Raw genomic sequence first — 19,053 nt, forward strand, 5'->3', positions numbered from 1 at the left:
TGCAAGTGTGTAACAGCGTCTTTGTTAGGAACACATCCAGTCAAGCTCTATTTAACAATACAGTAGAACCCCCCTTTTAAGACCTCCAAAAGTTGAGAAATTTGGGTCTTAAAAAGGAGGGAGTTTTAAAATGGGGGTAAATATACAGAGGCTGTGAACAGAAAATCTGAGAAAACAGGGTCTTAAAATGGAAGAAGTCTTAGATTGGGGGTTGAATTAAAAAGGGGGGGTTCCACTGTATATACCAACGTACACAGAGCCTAGTGTTGTGACAGCGAATTTTTAATTGTTATGACTAGGATACTGAGACAAACTTTGTGTTTGCAAAACATGCTTTTTTCAACTCTTCAGGACACACAAAGCAGAGATGAAACATCTATGTGATTTCTTTTTCATTGTGACACATTTACTTGAACCCTGTTTTGCCTTTGGCGCAAGACCTTTCATTTTGGAAAGGAGAGATGTCTGTTTCTTTGAATGATGTCATATTTGATTACGTGAGTTTACTATCAAATAGTGTATATCACTGGTCATTTTCTTAAGAATAAAACGGTCTCCTTTTTTCATAAAACATCCGTCATTATCTGTGTGATAGTTTTGGTGTGTAAAACTTGAGGTTTTCAATGATGCTAAGGGTTAATTAAAGTTTAGCTTTACAGCAATTTCTGTCAAATTGAAAGCTTAGATTTACAGCAATTTCTGTCAATGTGACATACATTATTTCTGTGTATGTCCAGCTGGAAGCACCATACTTACCTCTCAATACACCTGTAGATTCCTTCCTTGCCATCTTCACAGGTGCAAGAGTAATCACAGCCATCGTACCACGTCTGTCCCTCAGTGTAGTAGTTGTTCTTGTACACACAGACCTCTGAACACAAAAAAACCAGAAAGAGAACATGGCAATAGACAATTTTCAGAAATAACTTCGTCGGGTTTGTATGAGTTGTGGAAGAGTGACCTTTTCTTGCAAAACGGCAGACAAACAATAAAAGGACCAATCACTTTCATTGTTTGTCTGCCATTTTGCAAGAAAAGGTCACTCTTCCACAATTTGGCAAACCTGAAAGAACGTTTCATCGATAGTACAGATAATTGCGGGTTTCTTCTTGATTTTTTTCTTTAAATAACAGATCAAAGAAAACATTTTCTTGTGGTTGGGAGGAGAGAGAAAGAATGTAGGGTACCGACCTTTAGGGACAGGTGTGGGTCCAGCGGTCGAGACACCAAAAGGAGGAGTAAGAGTGGAACCAAACGGCGGGGTGAGAGTGGAACCGGGCAGAGGGGTTTGAGTCTCCCCTGGCCCCGGAGTGACCAGGTCAGGGCTACACACAGGGCGCTCGCAGCATGGATCTGAAGCGTCCTTCACTAGCACACAGCCTGCTGGGATTGCTACGTAGCGAGGGCAGCGTTCTGTACACTCGTAGCGGCCGGCAGCAGGGTCGACACAGATGCAGCCATACTCACAACCATCCTGCCAGGTTTCTCCTTTAGCGTAAGGTAATCCTTTGTAGATACAGAAATCTGGAAGAGAAAATGATGGGTTTTGTATTTGACCACTTGCACTCTTATGAAACATGAATGGAAGACATGGTTCTTATACTGTGCATTTTGTTTTAGGTGACAACAGAAAACAACTTCGCGTTCATCTGCAACTGTCATAGACATTTTGTTCTTATGCAAGTTGCATGCAGCATTTTCATGCTGTTTCTGATTTGGTTTTATTCTGTATACGTGCATCACTGATGCACACAGTAATGAAAGGTACCTAGATTGAGGTTGTCCACTTCAGCTAATTCAAGAAACACAAGGCTCAGAAAGTGGTAGAAATGCAGACCAGTCAAATTCTTCTTCAGACACACCTAAAATGAGAAATCTTACAATGACAACAAGAACTAAAATATCAATAAATAAGGTATGCAACAACTACTGCCACACATTTTTCTCTCTGCCAAAACAAAACAGAAATGTCAAGACTCACTGATGCCAGGCACCTGTCCGTCAGGGCCGGGTGTGGGAGTGGGGTATCTGGCAGTACCCACAACCTTGCCTGGAGCTAGGGTGGGGATAAGGCTGGGGTTTGGTGCCAGAGTGGTGCCAGACATGGGAATGCCTGGGACACACTTGGGCTTCAGGCAGCAGGCGTCATCAGGATCGGTCACCAGTGTGCACTCTGCAGGCAGGTTGTCAAAGGCTGGACACCTGAAAGGTAAAAGAAATACAGTGGAACCCCCTTTTTAAGACCCCCAAATTTAAGCTTCCTCCTTTTTAAGACCCTCCTTCCGAAGATGCTAAGTTCATAGCCTCACCGGCCCCCGTAGCGCAGTGGTTAGCGCATCGGGCTGCGGGCCGGGAGGTCGTGGGTTCGAATCCCATCAGGGTCATGTGGGTTTTTCGGGCTACGGTCGGCTCCTACCCAGAGTGGAAGTGCTATGGTTCCTATGGGAAGGCTGGGATCACACAGCCGAGTGTCATTCACTTAACGACTTTGAGGGTGCTCAGGTTCTGTATACCTGACCAACACCGCAGGTGCGGCGGTTCTCGAGCCTGGTTGACACCAGGATATATTATGACAGTAAGCGTAGAGTGCTGCCCTGTCACGTAGTCTCAAAACCAAATTGGAAATCCAAAGCATCATCATCATAATCATCCTCATCTCATTAATCATCGAAAATATTAATTGTCTTTGCTCTTGTGGCCCTTCATGCCCAGAGCTCTCATGGTGACCTTGGTCTCAGTGTTCCTGTTCAATCCTTCCCTGAATAGTAGTTCTGCTGTCAGTCTTCAACGTGTGATGTTCTGGGAGGTCGACGGAGGGACGTGGTGGCGGTCTGCTCTTTGGAGAGGACGCTCACTCAGTCTGGCTCCGCGACTTAAAGTCAATGTCGTTTGTTGGGGGCATAGTAGGTAGTGGGCTGCGTCCGTTAGCTCGGGACAGACCCACTACTGAACACCGTCGAAGTGACTCAGCAGAAGTGCAGTGTCATCTTCCGAGGGTAGCCTACCGCAGCGACCCGACATCCCCCCCTGGAGCGTCTGTAAAATCGACAAGTCTGGCAGCGGAATGAAATTCAGAGGTGGTTGGAGTAGTGAGTGCAGGGACGGGGCGGTGTGAGAGCACAACGGGACAAGGAACACACAAAAAAAAGTTCATAGCCTCTGTAAATTTACCTCTATTTTAAGACTCCCTCCCTTTTAAGTCTAAGACCTGATTTTCTTAGATTTTTGAAGGTCACAAAAGGGGGGTTCCACTGTATTGAATGTGAACGTACATAGATGGATCATCAGAAATGTGACAAGACACTGTGTAGGCTTCCCACAGCAGGCTAAACACTTGAAAACTTGCACAAGAGGATGTGCGCTGGCTTCAGTCAGATGATAATCGGTCTGACACTTGACATTTTGAACTGCCTTGTGCAAACATACTCTAGCCTATGCAGTTCAGTTAATTTCAACTGACTTTTTACTGCAAATGCTGGCAGAAAGGCTCAAGTCACACAGCAGCATGACCACCATCAGCACCATCATATGACGGCTTACTAGCGCCAAAACTAAAAATGAGTAATTAACCCGTGAAAGTTACTCATTTTCACGAGAAAATTACAATTATGACGTGAAAATTACTATTTTTCACGTGTTAATTACTAATTTTCACGTGTTAATAACTGATTTTTAAGTGTTAATGTCTAATTTTCAGTTTTGGCTCGCTTCCTGACGGCTTACTAGCGCCAAAACTAAAAATTAGTAATTTTCACGCGTTAATTACTCATTTTCATGTGCCTTGTGAAACATCCTTCGATTTGAAACTTTTCTGGTCCATAGTTCTTTAATCCGATGCAAATTAACAATAAGAGCTGAGCCCATGTGTAGATAACCGTGACATACAACTGTCTGTCCGACAACTTGTTGAATATCGAATTCTATCAAAAGATATTTGTGAAAGTGTGTGAGTCTCGACCGAAGAGATCCGTCTGCTACTGGTCGGACCTTTAGCACATGCCCGGCCGGCCGCCATTTTTCCTCTCTCGGTTCGAACATCAGTTTTCGGATCGATTGTCCTTCACTAATACACTACAAAGCAAATTTATAAATGTGGTTGTGGAAACAAATATGAGGTACCGCTGTCTGCCCGACAACTTGTCGAATAAGGAATTATATTGAAAGATATCTGTGAAAGTGTGAGACCACAGCCGATCAAAAGTCCGTCTGCTACGAACAGCTTCGAATCGAAAGTTTTCGGGGTCGATTATTCTTCTCTAAGATACCCAAAACAACGTTAAGGAAAGCGCTATTGCAGAAAACTGTGACATGCATCTTCCCGTCGGATAACTTGCTCGATGATAAGGCCTTCTATTAAAAGATATTTCAGAAATAGTGTGAGAGTGATGTTTGCAGGACGTTAAAACCTCTCAGTGCGGACTCTTAAAGTCCGACTACTGTGACCGAAAACGAGGCCAAAATGAAAATTAGTAATTAACACTGTTAATTACTAATTTTCACGTGAAAATGGTAACCCTAGGTTTTGGCACGAGTAAGCCGTCATACCATCACCAAGCAGTATCATACAGTGGAACCCTCATCTTAAGACACCTCTTCCGGTTTAAGACTGCCCCCCCTTTCAAGACCTTGTTTATTTTACTTTTTTGTTCCTAAAGTCTGTATATTATTTTATTCCCTCATTTTTACATTTAGTCAAGTTTTGACTAAATGTTTTAACATAGAGGGGGAATCGAGACGAGGGCCGTGGTGTATGTGTGTCTGTGTCTGTCTGTCTGTGCGTGTGTGTGTGTAGAGGGATTCAGACCAAACTACTGGACCGATTTTTATGAAATTTTACATGAGAGTTCCTGGGAATGATATCCCCGGACGTTTTTTTTCTTTTTTTCGATAAATACCTTTGATGACGTCATATCCGGCTTTTTGTAAAAGTTGAGGCGGCACTGTCACACCCTCATTTTTCAATCAAATTGATTGGAATTTTGGCCAAGCAATCTTCGACGAAGGCCGGACTTCGGTATTGCATTTCAGCTTGGTGGCTTAAAAATTAATTAATGACTTTGGTCATTAAAAATCTGAAAATTGTTAAAAAAAAATTTTTTTTATAAAACGATCCAAATTTACGTTCATCTTATTCTTCATCATTTTCTGATTCCAAAAACATATAAATATGTTATATTTGGATTAAAAACAAGCTCTGAAAATTAAAAATATAAAAATTATGATCAAAATTAAATTTTCGAAATCAACTTAAAAACACTTTCATCTTATTCCTTGTCGGTTCCTGATTCCAAAAACATATAGATATGATATGTTTGGATTAAAAACAAGCTCAGAAAGTTAAAACGAAGAGAGGTACAGAAAAGCGTGCTATCCTTCTCAGCGCAACTACTACCCCGCTCTTCTTGTCAATTTCACTGCCTTTGCCACGAGCGGTGGACTGTCGATGCTACGAGTATATGGTCTTGCTGAAAAATTACATTGCGTTCAGTTTCATTCTGTGAGTTCGACATTTTTGCCTTACGCGACTTGTTAAGACCTGATTTTTCTCATATATCTAAGGGTCTTAAAAGGGGGGTTACAACAACAATGACAGTGACAAAAGAAAGCGCAGACAGATTTTTCTCATTTATCTTATGGCCTTAAAAGGGGGTTCCACTGTACAACAACAGCAATGTCACAATCAACAACAACAATGACAGTGACAAAAGAAAGCGCAGACTGTTACCTGTCAGTACAGACATAGAGTCCATTCTCAGCATCCTCACAGCGACAGTTTCTGAGACATCCTTCTTGCCACACCTGTCCTTGCTGGAACTGAGCATTGTTGTACACACATACGGCTGCTGCAACACAGAGAAATGCAACATGTCAGAATGCACTGTCATGTCTTGTTGTGGCGCAAAATACATAGCATGGTTACACAGGTGCCTCAATAAGCACAAACCAATGATTATCACTGTGTGAGTGTGTGTGCGTGCATGTGTGTGTGTGTGTGTGTGTGCACGTATGTGTGTGTGTGTGTGTGCGCAAGTGAGTCTGTTTGTCTATGTCTGTCTGTCATTCTTTGAGTTGTGCATGAGTGTGTTTGTACAATGTACTGTGCATTACGTGTGCATGTTTCCATGTGTGCATCTGTCTGTCTGTCAGAGTGTCTGTCATTCTTTGAGTTGGTGTGTTTGTATCTGTGCATCTGTCTGGGTATGCATGTGTGTGTGTGTGTGCTTAGCATGTTTGGAAGAGTGCACACACATCACACACAGTGTTCATCTTTATACTTGAATGTGTGCATCAGTCAACATTATCAGATGTTCACAACAAAATGTCAACTCCATGAAGTAGCCACTCACAGGATGAAGGAGTAGATCCACCAGTGGGCGGCAAAGCACTGCCACTGGTGACATTGTTGGATCCCGAACAGCTCAGGATGCGACAGCAAGGGTTGGCATAGTCTGTCACCAGGCGACATATGGCTGGTACGTCGCTAAACCGCTGACATCTGCAAGCAGTGTAATTACAATTCAGTGCAATGCATAATGCAACACAGTTACACAGAGCGATAATATTGTATGCGACACAACACACCAAAACGCAACAGTCAAACCTGCCCTTGTGACCATCTCGCGATTACATCCACCTGCACATTGCGACCACCTCCAAAGCATCCCTGAGTATTTTTGTGTGGATATAATTCACCTGCCTGTAGCGACCACCTGTCCATAACGTCCACTCTTAGTCAGTCCCTTGGGTAGTCTTTAAAGACAGGTTTGACTGCATGCACACACAGGTTAATACAAGTTCTCGCTTGTTTGTCTCTTTCATTCTTCGCTCGTTTGTTTGTTTTTTTCTCTCCTGAAAATGTGTGCGTGTAAATACACTGAATCACTAATGCCCAGTGGTATAAAAAAAAAAAAGTACTGACTTTTCTGTGCACTTGTAGACTCCATTCTGAGCGTCTTGACACACACAGGTGTAGTCGCAGCCGTCCTCCCAGATATCGTCCTGAGAGTACTGGATTCCATTGTATTCACAGTAACCTGCACATCGCAATTACGTTCTGCAACGATTAGCTTGTCAGAGTAAGGAGAGCCCACCAGATGTTAATTGGAGTAGGGTATATATCCTATGCTACATTGATGGTTTGTCCACATTTAGCAAACAATTCAGAATCACGTATCATATGCTGATCCTTTTTTTTTCCAGTCTGACGTCAAGTTCACAACAAAGACAATGAGCTGTTCATCTTCCACATCAATGTTCCCCGATATACATTTCCATCACCTAACTATTGAATGTCACAAACAGGCTATGATTGAGAGATCAAGGAAAAAAAGAAACAAAGCCTGTGGAGAAAACCTTCACATAAAATGAAAACTTACATGTGGTGTTGCCTCCTGTGCAAATACAAATTACAACTTACCTGTAGTGTTACCTCCCGTGGAGATACCTGGAGGGATGATGGGCACTCTGGGAGGAATGCGGCCAGGTGCAAGAGTGGCCCCTGGGTAAGGGGTGGCGTAGGGTTTGGGGGTAGGGGTGCAGATAGGTACCACGCAACAGGTGGGATCCTCTGGGTCAGGCTTCTGCTCGCAGCTGTCGTACTCAGGTGGGTAGGATGAACACCTGGTTGGGCAAAGGTGTTAAAGTAAACTAGGTTGTACAGATGAAGACTTTTACGATTACTTTTTAACTGTGTGGTTAGAGATGCAAATTTACAGAGCACACATTTTCGTTAGTTTTCGGGATTATTGCTCTTGAAGTGTTCAATCACTTCTGTATATCTGTCTCCTGCCTACCCCCCTCCCCCCTCTCCCTCCACTTTGAAAGGAGTATGAATTTATTTAAGAAAAAGTGTGCAATCATGAACTGCATTTAAATAAGCAACCTAACAGACAGGTGGATATGTTATCAGCGTAGTTGTTTTTGTCTTTTATTATGTCTGCAGGAGCTGTGTTGCCTTTCTGATTTCATTCCAGCAAATAGGTTGGGTCTTCCAAATCTGCACACTGTCAACAAAATCTCTGCACACACTTTTCATATCACAGAAGAAGAAACAACAGTAGAAAACCAGAGGTTGCTCACCTGCTGAGACAGGTGTAGATGTTCTTATCAGCATTGTCACATTTACATTTGAGACTGCAGCCATCGTACCAAGACTGTCCAACTGCATACTGCAAACCCTTGTACACACACTTGGCTGAAACACACCAAACACCAAGAATCTATTGCAGTATCTTTTAGCATGCATCTTTTAAAAATGCAAAATGGCTGTGCTGTTTTTAACAGTGTCAACGCCAATGTAAAACCATCCAAATGAAACTCTTGCGCAGCATAAGACTGCAGCACGAATATAAAGATCAACCAGAATCACAAAGAATTAGTATATGAACATGAAGTAGGCTGACTTTAAGATACTTGAAATTGAAGCCTTAATTTTCGACAATGCAGATCATCTGATGGTCTGTCATCAGGTAAAACATAATCAGCAGCTGACGCTTAAAATATATTCTTGTGGTGAAGTAACGAACTCTCTCAAGCATTAACATTAAACAAAAACAAAACAAAAACAGTGCTTTTCCTTGGCTTAGAGGACAATAGGTCCATTCGACCTGGATTTAAAATATGTTTAGGTCCAAATGTCCTGGCTACATCAGAAGACTTCCTACATGTGAAAACTATCAGACGGTCGACCGACAAGGGAGTCAAAACAATACGTCAAATCATAAAATCATGCATCGATGACAGAAGACCGATACCTGAGAACAACACTGAAGAAAACAATCAGATTTACGAAAGTTGAAGACAAGATTACAAGCATTCATTCACTTACGTTCAAAGTATCCGCGTGTGGTGGATGTGGCAGTGGTGGTTACGGTGGTGGTGGGAAGGGTGTTATTGCCCTCCTTCTCTCCGTGGGCAATAAGAAAGTTACAAACAGGGCGCTGACAGCAAGTGTTGACGGGGTCTTGTTCCAAGTAGCAGTACAGTTTGGGGATGTCCACATACTTCTCGCACCTGAAATATTTATTTTTTACAAGTAAGAATACTCACCTCAATTTAACTATAAGGCAGAATAAGTAGTAAGCGGCCCTTGTAACCAATTAATGGACATGGTCGCTAACTTTTGGCTACTTAGCCAGTGCGCCCTTTGTGGGAGTAGTCTCCCCTACTGGTAGTGATCCTCCACGCATGCACACCAGACTCCCTCAGTTCAATTTCTCGCTACTGAGAGTACAGACATTTTAAAGGAATACTGCGATTTTCAAGTCTAGTGGTTGGAATTTTGTTTGAACTTCTATCAGGACTTCAAACTGTGGGTATTCCTTTGCTATTCCATATAAAATTTTCGAGCAGCCGACCAAATTGGACGCACGGCGACTACTGCATATTTTCATGAGTACGACTATAATATGAGTGAGGTTTGCTGTCAGAGTGCTGCACTGCTTGTGTGCACATATACACACACAGGGAGAGACAGATGAATGGACAGACAGACAGATAAAGAGGAATTAAGAACGTCAGATGGCCAGACACACACAGGTGAAGATTTTGTACACACCTAGACAGAAGCAAAGCTAGTGGTAATTGGAGGTGCAGGCAGAAACAAAATTTACCTGCTCACCACCCCCCCCCCCCCCCCCCTTCCCACCAAGCAAAAGCAAAAAGACTTCTTACTTGTCAACACAGCGCCAAGCTCCGGTAGAAGCGTCCTCACAGACACAGTTGAAGTCACAGCCATCCTCCCATCTCTCTCCCTGTCCATACCGCTGGCCCTTGTACTCGCAGTGATCTGTTCACAGACAGAAAAATAAAACATCCAGGCTTCTGCTCCGTATATGTCTGCATTTCCTGGCCAAAACCAACTCCATGCATCAGATGCAAGTCAAAACATCTGGCCTAAAATTTGATTTAACAACCTGTTTTTTTCCACAGAAAAAAAGGAAGCTGAATCCAAGTATTCAATTCTTTAAAGCAATTGTAAACACACATTGCATTACGCAAATGAAGTTTTGAAGAGCCACAGAGTAATCAAGGGATTCGTTGCAAACCCCTAGTCAATAGGAACAGGAGACATAGACAGAAACTTCAGTAGAAGCTGCACTGTGTGAAAGAAAGCTGTGAGAAAAAGGCCACCACAAAAGAAATAAGGGCAGCAGAGGAAGGCACCAGTGTTCTGTCATCTGCAGTGAGCAGCCATTTCATATTGCATACAAAATCTGGTCTGAAATTACCCATTTTTCAGACAAAAAGGGAGAAAGGAGGTCATTCAAAAATACTTTCTGAAGTTCTTCCGTTCTACTAAAATTTATTAGAAAAATTAGTATTTTTGATGTCAGTTTACCAAGTTCAGAGCAGGCAATGTGATCATCCTGTCAGCATACCATCTGTAAATTGACTAATCAATTTTCTGTTCCCAATAAAGCCATTGTAAACACACCCACTGAGTGAACAGGTTGACCAAGCTGTGCGCCTGTGTTTCTCGATACAAAAACTTTCTTCATAGTCAAGCCGACTCAAATCTTTTGTGGTCTTTGCTTCGATGGATGCTGCAGAAAGACAGATCCCATTGGTAACTTTCTGTTTTTGAGTGAAGGACACTCACTGTGCTGACCCTTTGACAGCAGCAATGGAAAACTTGCATGAGGAAACTTCAGCCATGTATTAACAGCAGTACACAAGGTAAACAACAGAACTTGCTTAAAACAGGTGTGCTCTGCCATAAACTGACATGCTTCTAGCAAACCATACAGTCATGACAAAATCAAAGCAACACCCACAAATCATCCATCTAGACGGCATAATTAAGAGAACCATCAGGAATTGTTAACAATAACAAAATTAAACTCACACAACAATTATTACTGTGCATTATTTATCTACAACAAAACCTGCATTCAAAATATGTCCTGTTCATCCACCTGCGTACTGGACTAAAATAATCTCTTACTCAGTTTGATGAAAACAGGTTTGTGAAGTGGAACAAAGACTTTATAGTTGATCAGCATCTTCTTTACTCCATCATGAAAAAAGTTGGTTAAGTCTGTTGAAATGATGAAAAATAATTCGTCAATTTTGACAAAAGTTTCACCATTTTGCTATCTTCCGCCCACGGCAGTCGGCTGTGTTCATAAAAGCTGTAACTCACCCAGACCATCAGGTCTGGAGGTTCCAGTGGGTGCAGTGGGGGTAGCCACAGTATATCCATCGAAGCCCATGGTGAACCTGGCTGTGTACCATCCGTTCATGAGGGACGGCAGGTTGGGGGACACAACAGCACCAATACTCTGCAGGCCTTTGCCGAACACTGGGATTGGAACGTAGTTCACAGACGATGGGCAGTCCGGCATTGTGCAGCAGGGGTCGTTGGGGTCAGGCTTGGTGCCGCAGCTTGCAGGCACGCTGTTGTACTTGGGGCACCTGGGAGAAGGAATAGATCTCAGTCAAGCATTTAACAACAGAACAATATTTAAGTCAAGCATTCTACCGTATTGGTAGCTGGGATAAGGATCAGTACAATAGTTGTCATTGATGACAGACACCATTTGGTCCAGCCAAAAGTCTTCCTACATTGCAGGTGGATACCTTCACAGGAGGTATATCTTGAAAAGGTTAATATACAAAAGCAGTACAGAAAGTGTCCTTTGTTGGGAGATCCCGCTCTCTCATCAGAAGGACATAAAACTGCAACAATCACTGTACATTCAAAACCTTCTGTGTTGGTAAATATCACTTATCAGGACGATTAAACTAAGGTAAGAACTGTGATTGCTACAAATACATCTGTACTAGCTACGGCTAGCTCCTAACACCCAGGAAGAACGGTATGATTAACTGAACCCCTCTGAAGGATGCAACAGTTTTCCTTCAATAAAATTCACCTTTCCACAATGACCACCTAGCTGTCTATAACAAGCACCTCTGGTCGGTGCCTTGGGTGGTCGTTCTGAATAGGTTGGACTGTACAGTGAGTATAACCCCCTTTTAAAACCAAAAAAAAAGCTGAGAAAATCGGGCCTTCAAAAGGAGAGAGTTTGAAAATGGGGATACAATAACAGAGTTTATGAACAGAAAATCTGAGAAAACATGGTCTTACAAGGGATGGAGTCTTCAATCAGGGTGTCTTAAAAAGGAGGAGGGGGGTCCAATTGTATTTGTTCTCACCTTTCCCGACAAGAGTAGTGTCCAGTGGTGGCATCCTGACAGGAACAGGTGTGGTTGCAGCCATCATGCCACTGCTGGTCCTGGATGAACACCTTGCCATTGAACAGGCAGCCATCTGTGAGGAAAAACTATGTGTAATATCATTTTCACTGATCTGAGAAACGAAGGTACATGAGCGCTGTAAATGTATATGAGATGTGCAATGAATTAATTTGTAATTAATTAGGAGAGAGTTATGCAGAAACAATTTCTTGGCACATTTCTTTGTTTCTCAGATCTTATAATTGCGCTATGCCTCATCTTTTTTTTTTAAGATTACCAATTTCACTGACTTTATACTCTCTCAAAGCTACGAGAAAGTAACTGAGTGTCTGTATTTACACATTTTGAGGATACAATGCCATTGGGTTTGGTGTTTGACACACTATGAAGTTCTTGGATCCAATGGACAAGTTCATTCACTAAGATTTGATTGTATGGTCTTTCCTACAGCTAGGAAAGATCAAATTATATGAAATGTTTGCAGGCAATGTTCCTTTTAACAGTCAGCTATCCAAGAGGCCTGGTAGCTCAGTTAGTAAAGCACTGCATTTGTAATCCTCCGATCACAGGTTTTTAACCAAGGCCAGGATAGACACAGGTCAACTTTATGTGTTGAGGCTGAGATGGTATCAAAACGCCGTTGCACGTAAAAGATTCAGTCATTCTGCAAGATGCCCATGAAGCTGATTACACATATACAAGCACACACCTGGGTGGTGCGACTCCTTTTGTCGCTAGGTTGCCACTGTGAGGAAGCGACATGCCTTTCCCAGCAATGGGATAATAAAGTATACAAGAAAATGAAATGAACTGTCTCACCAAGTCTGATGTTGGAGAGACCACTGGAGCCGCCAAAGGTGCCGGGAGGCACAGTGCCACCAGATGGCAGGGTAGGCACAGCCTCAATCACCTGACCCTGAGGGTCGCGAACCGCCAATCCACCTCCGTTGCCAACAGACAAGAGGTTGGTGGAAGAAGGGTAGTAGGTGCCATGGTCACATTCCACTGTGGCGCAACACTCTCCTGTCTTCTGAACTGTCTGACAGCTATCGGGCAGGTTGAGGTACGTGGGACAGCTGGAGATTGAAAATATCAGAAAGCATAATTATGTGTCATACACGCTCAAAAATCAAATTCTCGTCCTTAAGACAGATGGGCGGCATAGATCGAATCGAGCGTAAGACTAGCCAGTGTTATGTGCATTTTGCTAGTCTTTTTGATCATTGTTCCTTTTCACACAATGTTCATTTGAAACTACATTTATGGAATTTTTTAGACACCTTAAGAGCAGCTGATTAAAAATTAGAACTTAAACACAGCTCTTCTTGGCTGACTTTTGTAAAAATGCACATAATTACCAACACAATAAACAAGAAAGGTAGGTTGTTGGAACGTTTGTTATTGACAAAAATATGTTACATTCGCAAATATATCGACCCAATGGTCTTTAAAGTGCATACTAACGCACTCCCGTGTTTACAAAGTGTAGTTTGCCCACAATCGATGTCAAACGCACCATAAGACCATATAATGACGATATGTCACCATGCGCGGACCATAATACATGCATTACAGCTTGTTCTAGCCTCTGAAAAAGTGAGGATGTCAACAAAGCCGCGGTGTTAGCTCCCTTGCATCAACGTTACATGTGTTGCCAAATCTATAAATAGGACCATCTAGATCAAAATAAAAATTCAAATATCTCAACATTTAAGGGCTCCTAGACCACAATATTTTGCAGGGAACTTAATTTAGCACATTTAAGGGCTCCTAGACCACAATATTTTGCAGGGAACTTAATTTAGCATGTCTCCAGCTGTTGGTAAAGCAATTAGCGTGTATAGTCATCGAGTACATATGGCTTTAAAGTGCACAGACAAACAATTAGTTACGAAAACTTATCTTGATGAACTAGAAAACTTGTCTGTGTTATGTTGTGTGTTATGACATTCATTCGCTTGCGGATTCGTAGCAGGCGGTAAAAACCTTCATCGAGATAAGTTTTCGTAACTATTTGTTTGTCTGTGCTCTTAAAAGACCGTTGGGTCGATATATTTGTGAATGTAACATATTTTTGACAATAACAAACGTTCCAACAACTTACCTATCTTGTTTTTTTATTCTGAAAATTGGAACGTTGAAAGTCTTTTTGTTCTTGGATTTTTTCAACACAATAAAGGAAATAAATAAATAAATGCTTATTACGCATAATATGCCACCTAAAACCCAGCACTTGTCAGCACTTAACATCTCCATCAGTCCAGTTACCTGTTGTAGCAGCGATAGTAGCCATAGACAGCATTCTCACAGACACACTCCGTGTCACAGGCAGGCTTCCATGTGTCTCCCTGTTGATGCTTCTCTCCATTGTAATAACACACATCTGAAACAGCCACATTCCGGATATAACAACGAAATGCCAGAAACAATGTTTTGAGCTTTCAAATTAACACATCCTGTTTACAACTATAATGCTTACATTTAAAGCGATGTACCTTGAGTTTGAGTACTACAGCAGTCCCTCTCATGAACGGACACCCTTGGGCCATAGCAAAACTGTCCGTACATTGCAGGTGTCCGGTCACGGGAGGGGTGACCACAGCACCCCCTCCCCCATACACTCATCACAGAGACACACAAACAACAGGATTGAGTCTATGCTAATCACTTCTTGTGGCTACTAAACAATAAACTCCTAATACTTCTTTAAACGTTCTGTAAAAGTGATTTGTATGAAAAGTGTTGAAAAGAAGAGATAAAATAAATCCTCAAGGCAGTGAACACACTCACCATGCACTGACATACGAAAGCAGCCACACAAACACAGCACAGAGGAGCGTGTGCAGATGCTTTGCAAGAATAAGCTTGAAACCCAGTTTGAATAAATAGCAGCAGATAGAGCTGCATGTCATAATCATGTAATTTATTTTCATCTTGTCTGGCTTTATTGACTGCATGCCGATCATGTGGCATGGCAGTGACTTTTCACTCTTCAGTCGGAAATACACTGTACATAACACAGCTCCCACTCTCCCTCACTAATGCCTACTCCAAGCCGTGACAACTGATGCTTGGAAATTGTGTGGAAGAGTACACCTCTCTATTTCTCTCAGAGAAAGGGAGAATGTACGTTCTGGCTCACCGATTCCGACAGACCCTAAATATTAACGCAAAATAGGCTTCTGGACTAAACTTTTACTAAAATGAAACATGCGACAAAATCAGAAAAATACTGCATAAATCCATACACAAAAAAAATACAGTAAAGTAAGGTTGTTTTGAACCAATGCCGGGTCTGTCGGAATCAGTAACCCAGAACGTACATTCTCCCTTTCTCTTATACAACATTCTTAAGCTCCTCATGTACCAGAAACAAGCCAGCTCCAACATTCTCAAGAATTCTAGGATTCTAAAAATAGTACCGTTCACGCGTGAACGGTAGGTCTTGCTGGTAAACCGGCGGCTTGGGTCACTCTGTTTCAACGCTTCGCTTCACTACGCTTCACTACGCTTCACTACGCTTCACTACGCTTCAATATTTAGGCTGCCTTTTCAGGCGGCCACCGAGTGCACGTTATGCAAATGACTTGTTTATTGAATCAAGCTTTGACAACTGTACTTGGTGGCTGCTTTGAAACTCAACAAAGCCTACTCCCCTTTCACAAACACTTCCCCAACGCAAGCAACGTCCTTTTCCCCGCTGCAGTCAAAACAAAGCTGTCATAGCGGGTTTTCCCGATTGACAAAAATTCTTATTACACACTCAGACTATTTGGAGCCGCGTTTGTCCTCCAGTGCCCAATTGCATAAGAATATTCTGGTGATGAATAAACGCGCTTTGTGTCATTAGCATCTAAAGATTTCTTGTTTACAATAGTTGTGTTGATCTGATGAAGCGCGGAACTGATCTTAGGGTTGTCATGGTGAAACACTCGCTTCTGAAACAGTGCTTCCTTGTAGTTATCATGCGATATGCTCGACTTTACAACCTGTTTGCTTACACCCTTTGCTTTTTTAACCACCCCTTTCTCACTTGCAACACTGTACATCTTTGCACGCAATCCAACATACTCCTTAATTATCTTCCCATTCATTTCATCTTTCATCTTTCCAATAACCTTCTTGTTAACATTTGAGTGCAATGGTGATTCTTTAGGGTAGTCGCAAGTGTCATAAAAAGAATCTTTTCCTTTTACTGCAGGACTTTCAGCTTCTAGATCTTTGTAAATGTCATCCGCTGGAATGTCAAGTAAGAATGAATCTGTGTCTGTGTAAAGTACTCTCGATTTGGGATATCTTGGTTTCAAATAATCATACAAAAACTCAAGCATCAACAGTTTTGACAACTCTAGCACAGTAAAGCCTATGAATACTGGTTTGTCAAGCTTGACTACAAGTTTTTTCATTAAGATACCATACAGCTGTTCATGAAAGTATTTAAAGTCTTGATACTGTGGTTTGGATGTCAGCTTGATGGCCTCATTTTCTCTTGTAACAAGTCTAACATCCTTTCTCTTGTGTGGGTTTTCCATTGTCTTACCAAAGCAACTGTTGTTCATCAGTTTAAAAAAGTCTTTCTCTGATGCATCAGCGGCTTTGGTTCTCAGTTCTGTGTTTTTCATGATGTAAGGTTTCATAAACTGTTCTTGATCAAATAAAATTATACGATGAACAGCCTTCAAAATTAATCCATGTCTAATGTAAAACTGTAACAGTCTGTAGTGACACACATACTTCTTTTTGTGAAACAGATTGGGCACCAGCTTTGGAGGTTCTCTTGGGTTTACTTTTAACCTCTCAGCCGCTAAAGGATAATCATTATGTAGATCATGAAGTGATAGTGGATAGTCTAAGTCAACTTCTAGTATCCATCCCTTTCGACTGTCTGGGCCTGCTTTTAATATTGTCAGCACAACACATTGTGAAAATGGTCCTGAATAGATCTTAAAGTTCCGAAGTGGAAGCGTCTGACACATTGCCCAACCATACAAATTGTTTGCATCTAGATACATGATGTAATTAGAAGGTTTCATAGGATCAAAGTCGTCCAAGTATTTGTTGTTGGCTTTGCAGTAATTGTGTGAAGCCATACTGATTCCTCCACGTAGTCCATTTTCAATCATCTGAAGTGTAGGTAGATCTGATAGCAAGTCAATCTTTACTCCTGTAAATCTAAGAAATGCATCCCAGCTCATGCCTGGTGCAGATATGTAATGTGAAGGATCTAGATTGTAGTGCTTCATACATGTTCTTCTGTAATTCTCAAATATATCTGCAAGTAAACAAACATCAGCCAACAAATATTGATCATGATAATCACCCATTGTATTACATCCTAATTTATTCCATGCAGTCTTAGCGTGTTCATAGTCTTCGTCACTTATACCTTTACCCTTCAGCCGTGAGAAGTAAGCATCCTTTGGCGGTAACTCATCTTCATCAAACCTCTCCCACGAATCCATGTATTCATATGGATAGACTCCCTTTCTAACTAAGTCACTGTCAAAGTACTTACATGTGATTGGGAAAGCAGTTAGTGATGAAGATAAAGACTCAAGTGTTCCCATCAGATGTTGAGCAGAATCGTAGAAGTATAAACTATTCAGAGTAAAGGCCATGTACTTTTCTGAAGACTGCGCAATGCATCTTGCTTTGTATTCATCAGTTACTGCCTGCATGATCAGATGTGAATCATAACCGCGCAAGTTATGGAAGAAGATTGGAAGCTTCCAAGTCTTAGGATCAAACTTTAATTGTAGATTACATTTGCTGTGTGCTGCTCCTCGGAACTGCCCACTTACATGATCATGATCTCTTACTATTGGATTGTCTGTGTTTGGTGTTAGACTTTGTTCGCATATCCAACACTGTGTGGTAGAGTTAAACTGTTCTTGGTCTTCAGGTTTCATAACAATGTCTGAAAGATTCAGTTGTTTGGAGCAGTCATTTCGCACTTGGTTCATTTGCTGTAAGAAGTTCTTTGCTGCATTAGGTCCTCTGTACAATTGCGGTTTAGAATGTTTACCATCTGAACTAACAACAATAAATGCATATGAACAGACTTGATGATTACTTAGAGTTACTGTTTTAGGTAGGTCTTTTGGTAAAGGTCCTTCATATGGCACAATGATAGATTCAAAGTCAGCATAAACAACATAAGGACTTTTCTGTAGTTTGCATACATTCTTAAAATACACTTTGCTGTCTGGCGGTGGTGTTGTTAACTTCACAACCGCATCATCAACGCTCTTACAATGTTGCTTGTGTATAAGTGCTGCATGAATTGATGGAATACGCAAGAGACATCGCCTACAAAAGTCTTGTTTACTATTGTGATTGCTTGTGCTCGCCATCAGTCTACTCATTGTACGAATCAAAGTGTAATGATATGTTACACCATCAGTCATTAGTAACATGTCAACATGGTTAGTATCACAATCACCAATCGTTGGTGAGTTCTTTGATATTCTGACTGGTTTCAGTTCATCTTCCTCATCCCACGTGTAAACATTTACGGTGATGGGTTTGTTTTGCTGTTCAAATTTGTCAATGCTTGTAATGCTGACAGGAAATTCAATACCAGTAAAGTTTAGTTTATTTCTGTATGCATGATAGTTCGACACTCTTTCTGCATTTTTCTTTACACTGTACAGTCTTGCCAGAACACACCACATAAAACATTTGTCATCATCATTCTTTATGTTCAGCACAGCACGTTTTTTGACAAGAGCAGGAGGTAAAGGTATGTAACTTCTACCTCTGATGGGGGCAAATTTACTTAGCTTCAATTCTATTTTTAGAATTTCACCTTCTGACCATCCGGATCCTTTCATCTTTGCATCCTCTGCAGCT

General features: G+C 41.6%; 1 protein-coding gene across 1 annotated transcript in view; it reads right to left on the minus strand.

The window, feature by feature from the left end:
• The window catches only part of LOC138978297 (uncharacterized), an 86,483-nt gene that overhangs the window by 34,454 nt on the left and 32,976 nt on the right, over positions 1 to 19,053 (minus strand). Inside the window, exons 20-33 of the mRNA XM_070351018.1 lie at positions 14,470 to 14,584; positions 13,021 to 13,277; positions 12,160 to 12,274; positions 11,144 to 11,415; positions 9,673 to 9,787; positions 8,828 to 9,012; positions 8,080 to 8,194; positions 7,418 to 7,620; positions 6,920 to 7,034; positions 6,348 to 6,496; positions 5,726 to 5,843; positions 1,982 to 2,202; positions 1,192 to 1,524; positions 757 to 871 (exon numbers count right to left, since the gene is read on the minus strand). Of these exons, the coding sequence (XP_070207119.1) occupies positions 757 to 871; positions 1,192 to 1,524; positions 1,982 to 2,202; positions 5,726 to 5,843; positions 6,348 to 6,496; positions 6,920 to 7,034; positions 7,418 to 7,620; positions 8,080 to 8,194; positions 8,828 to 9,012; positions 9,673 to 9,787; positions 11,144 to 11,415; positions 12,160 to 12,274; positions 13,021 to 13,277; positions 14,470 to 14,584 (2,428 nt within the window). The remainder of the gene's footprint in view (positions 1 to 756; positions 872 to 1,191; positions 1,525 to 1,981; positions 2,203 to 5,725; positions 5,844 to 6,347; positions 6,497 to 6,919; positions 7,035 to 7,417; positions 7,621 to 8,079; positions 8,195 to 8,827; positions 9,013 to 9,672; positions 9,788 to 11,143; positions 11,416 to 12,159; positions 12,275 to 13,020; positions 13,278 to 14,469; positions 14,585 to 19,053) is intronic.

The sequence above is a fragment of the Littorina saxatilis genome, linkage group LG1 (assembly GCF_037325665.1).
Source record: "Littorina saxatilis isolate snail1 linkage group LG1, US_GU_Lsax_2.0, whole genome shotgun sequence".
Lineage (NCBI taxonomy): Eukaryota > Metazoa > Mollusca > Gastropoda > Littorinimorpha > Littorinidae > Littorina > Littorina saxatilis.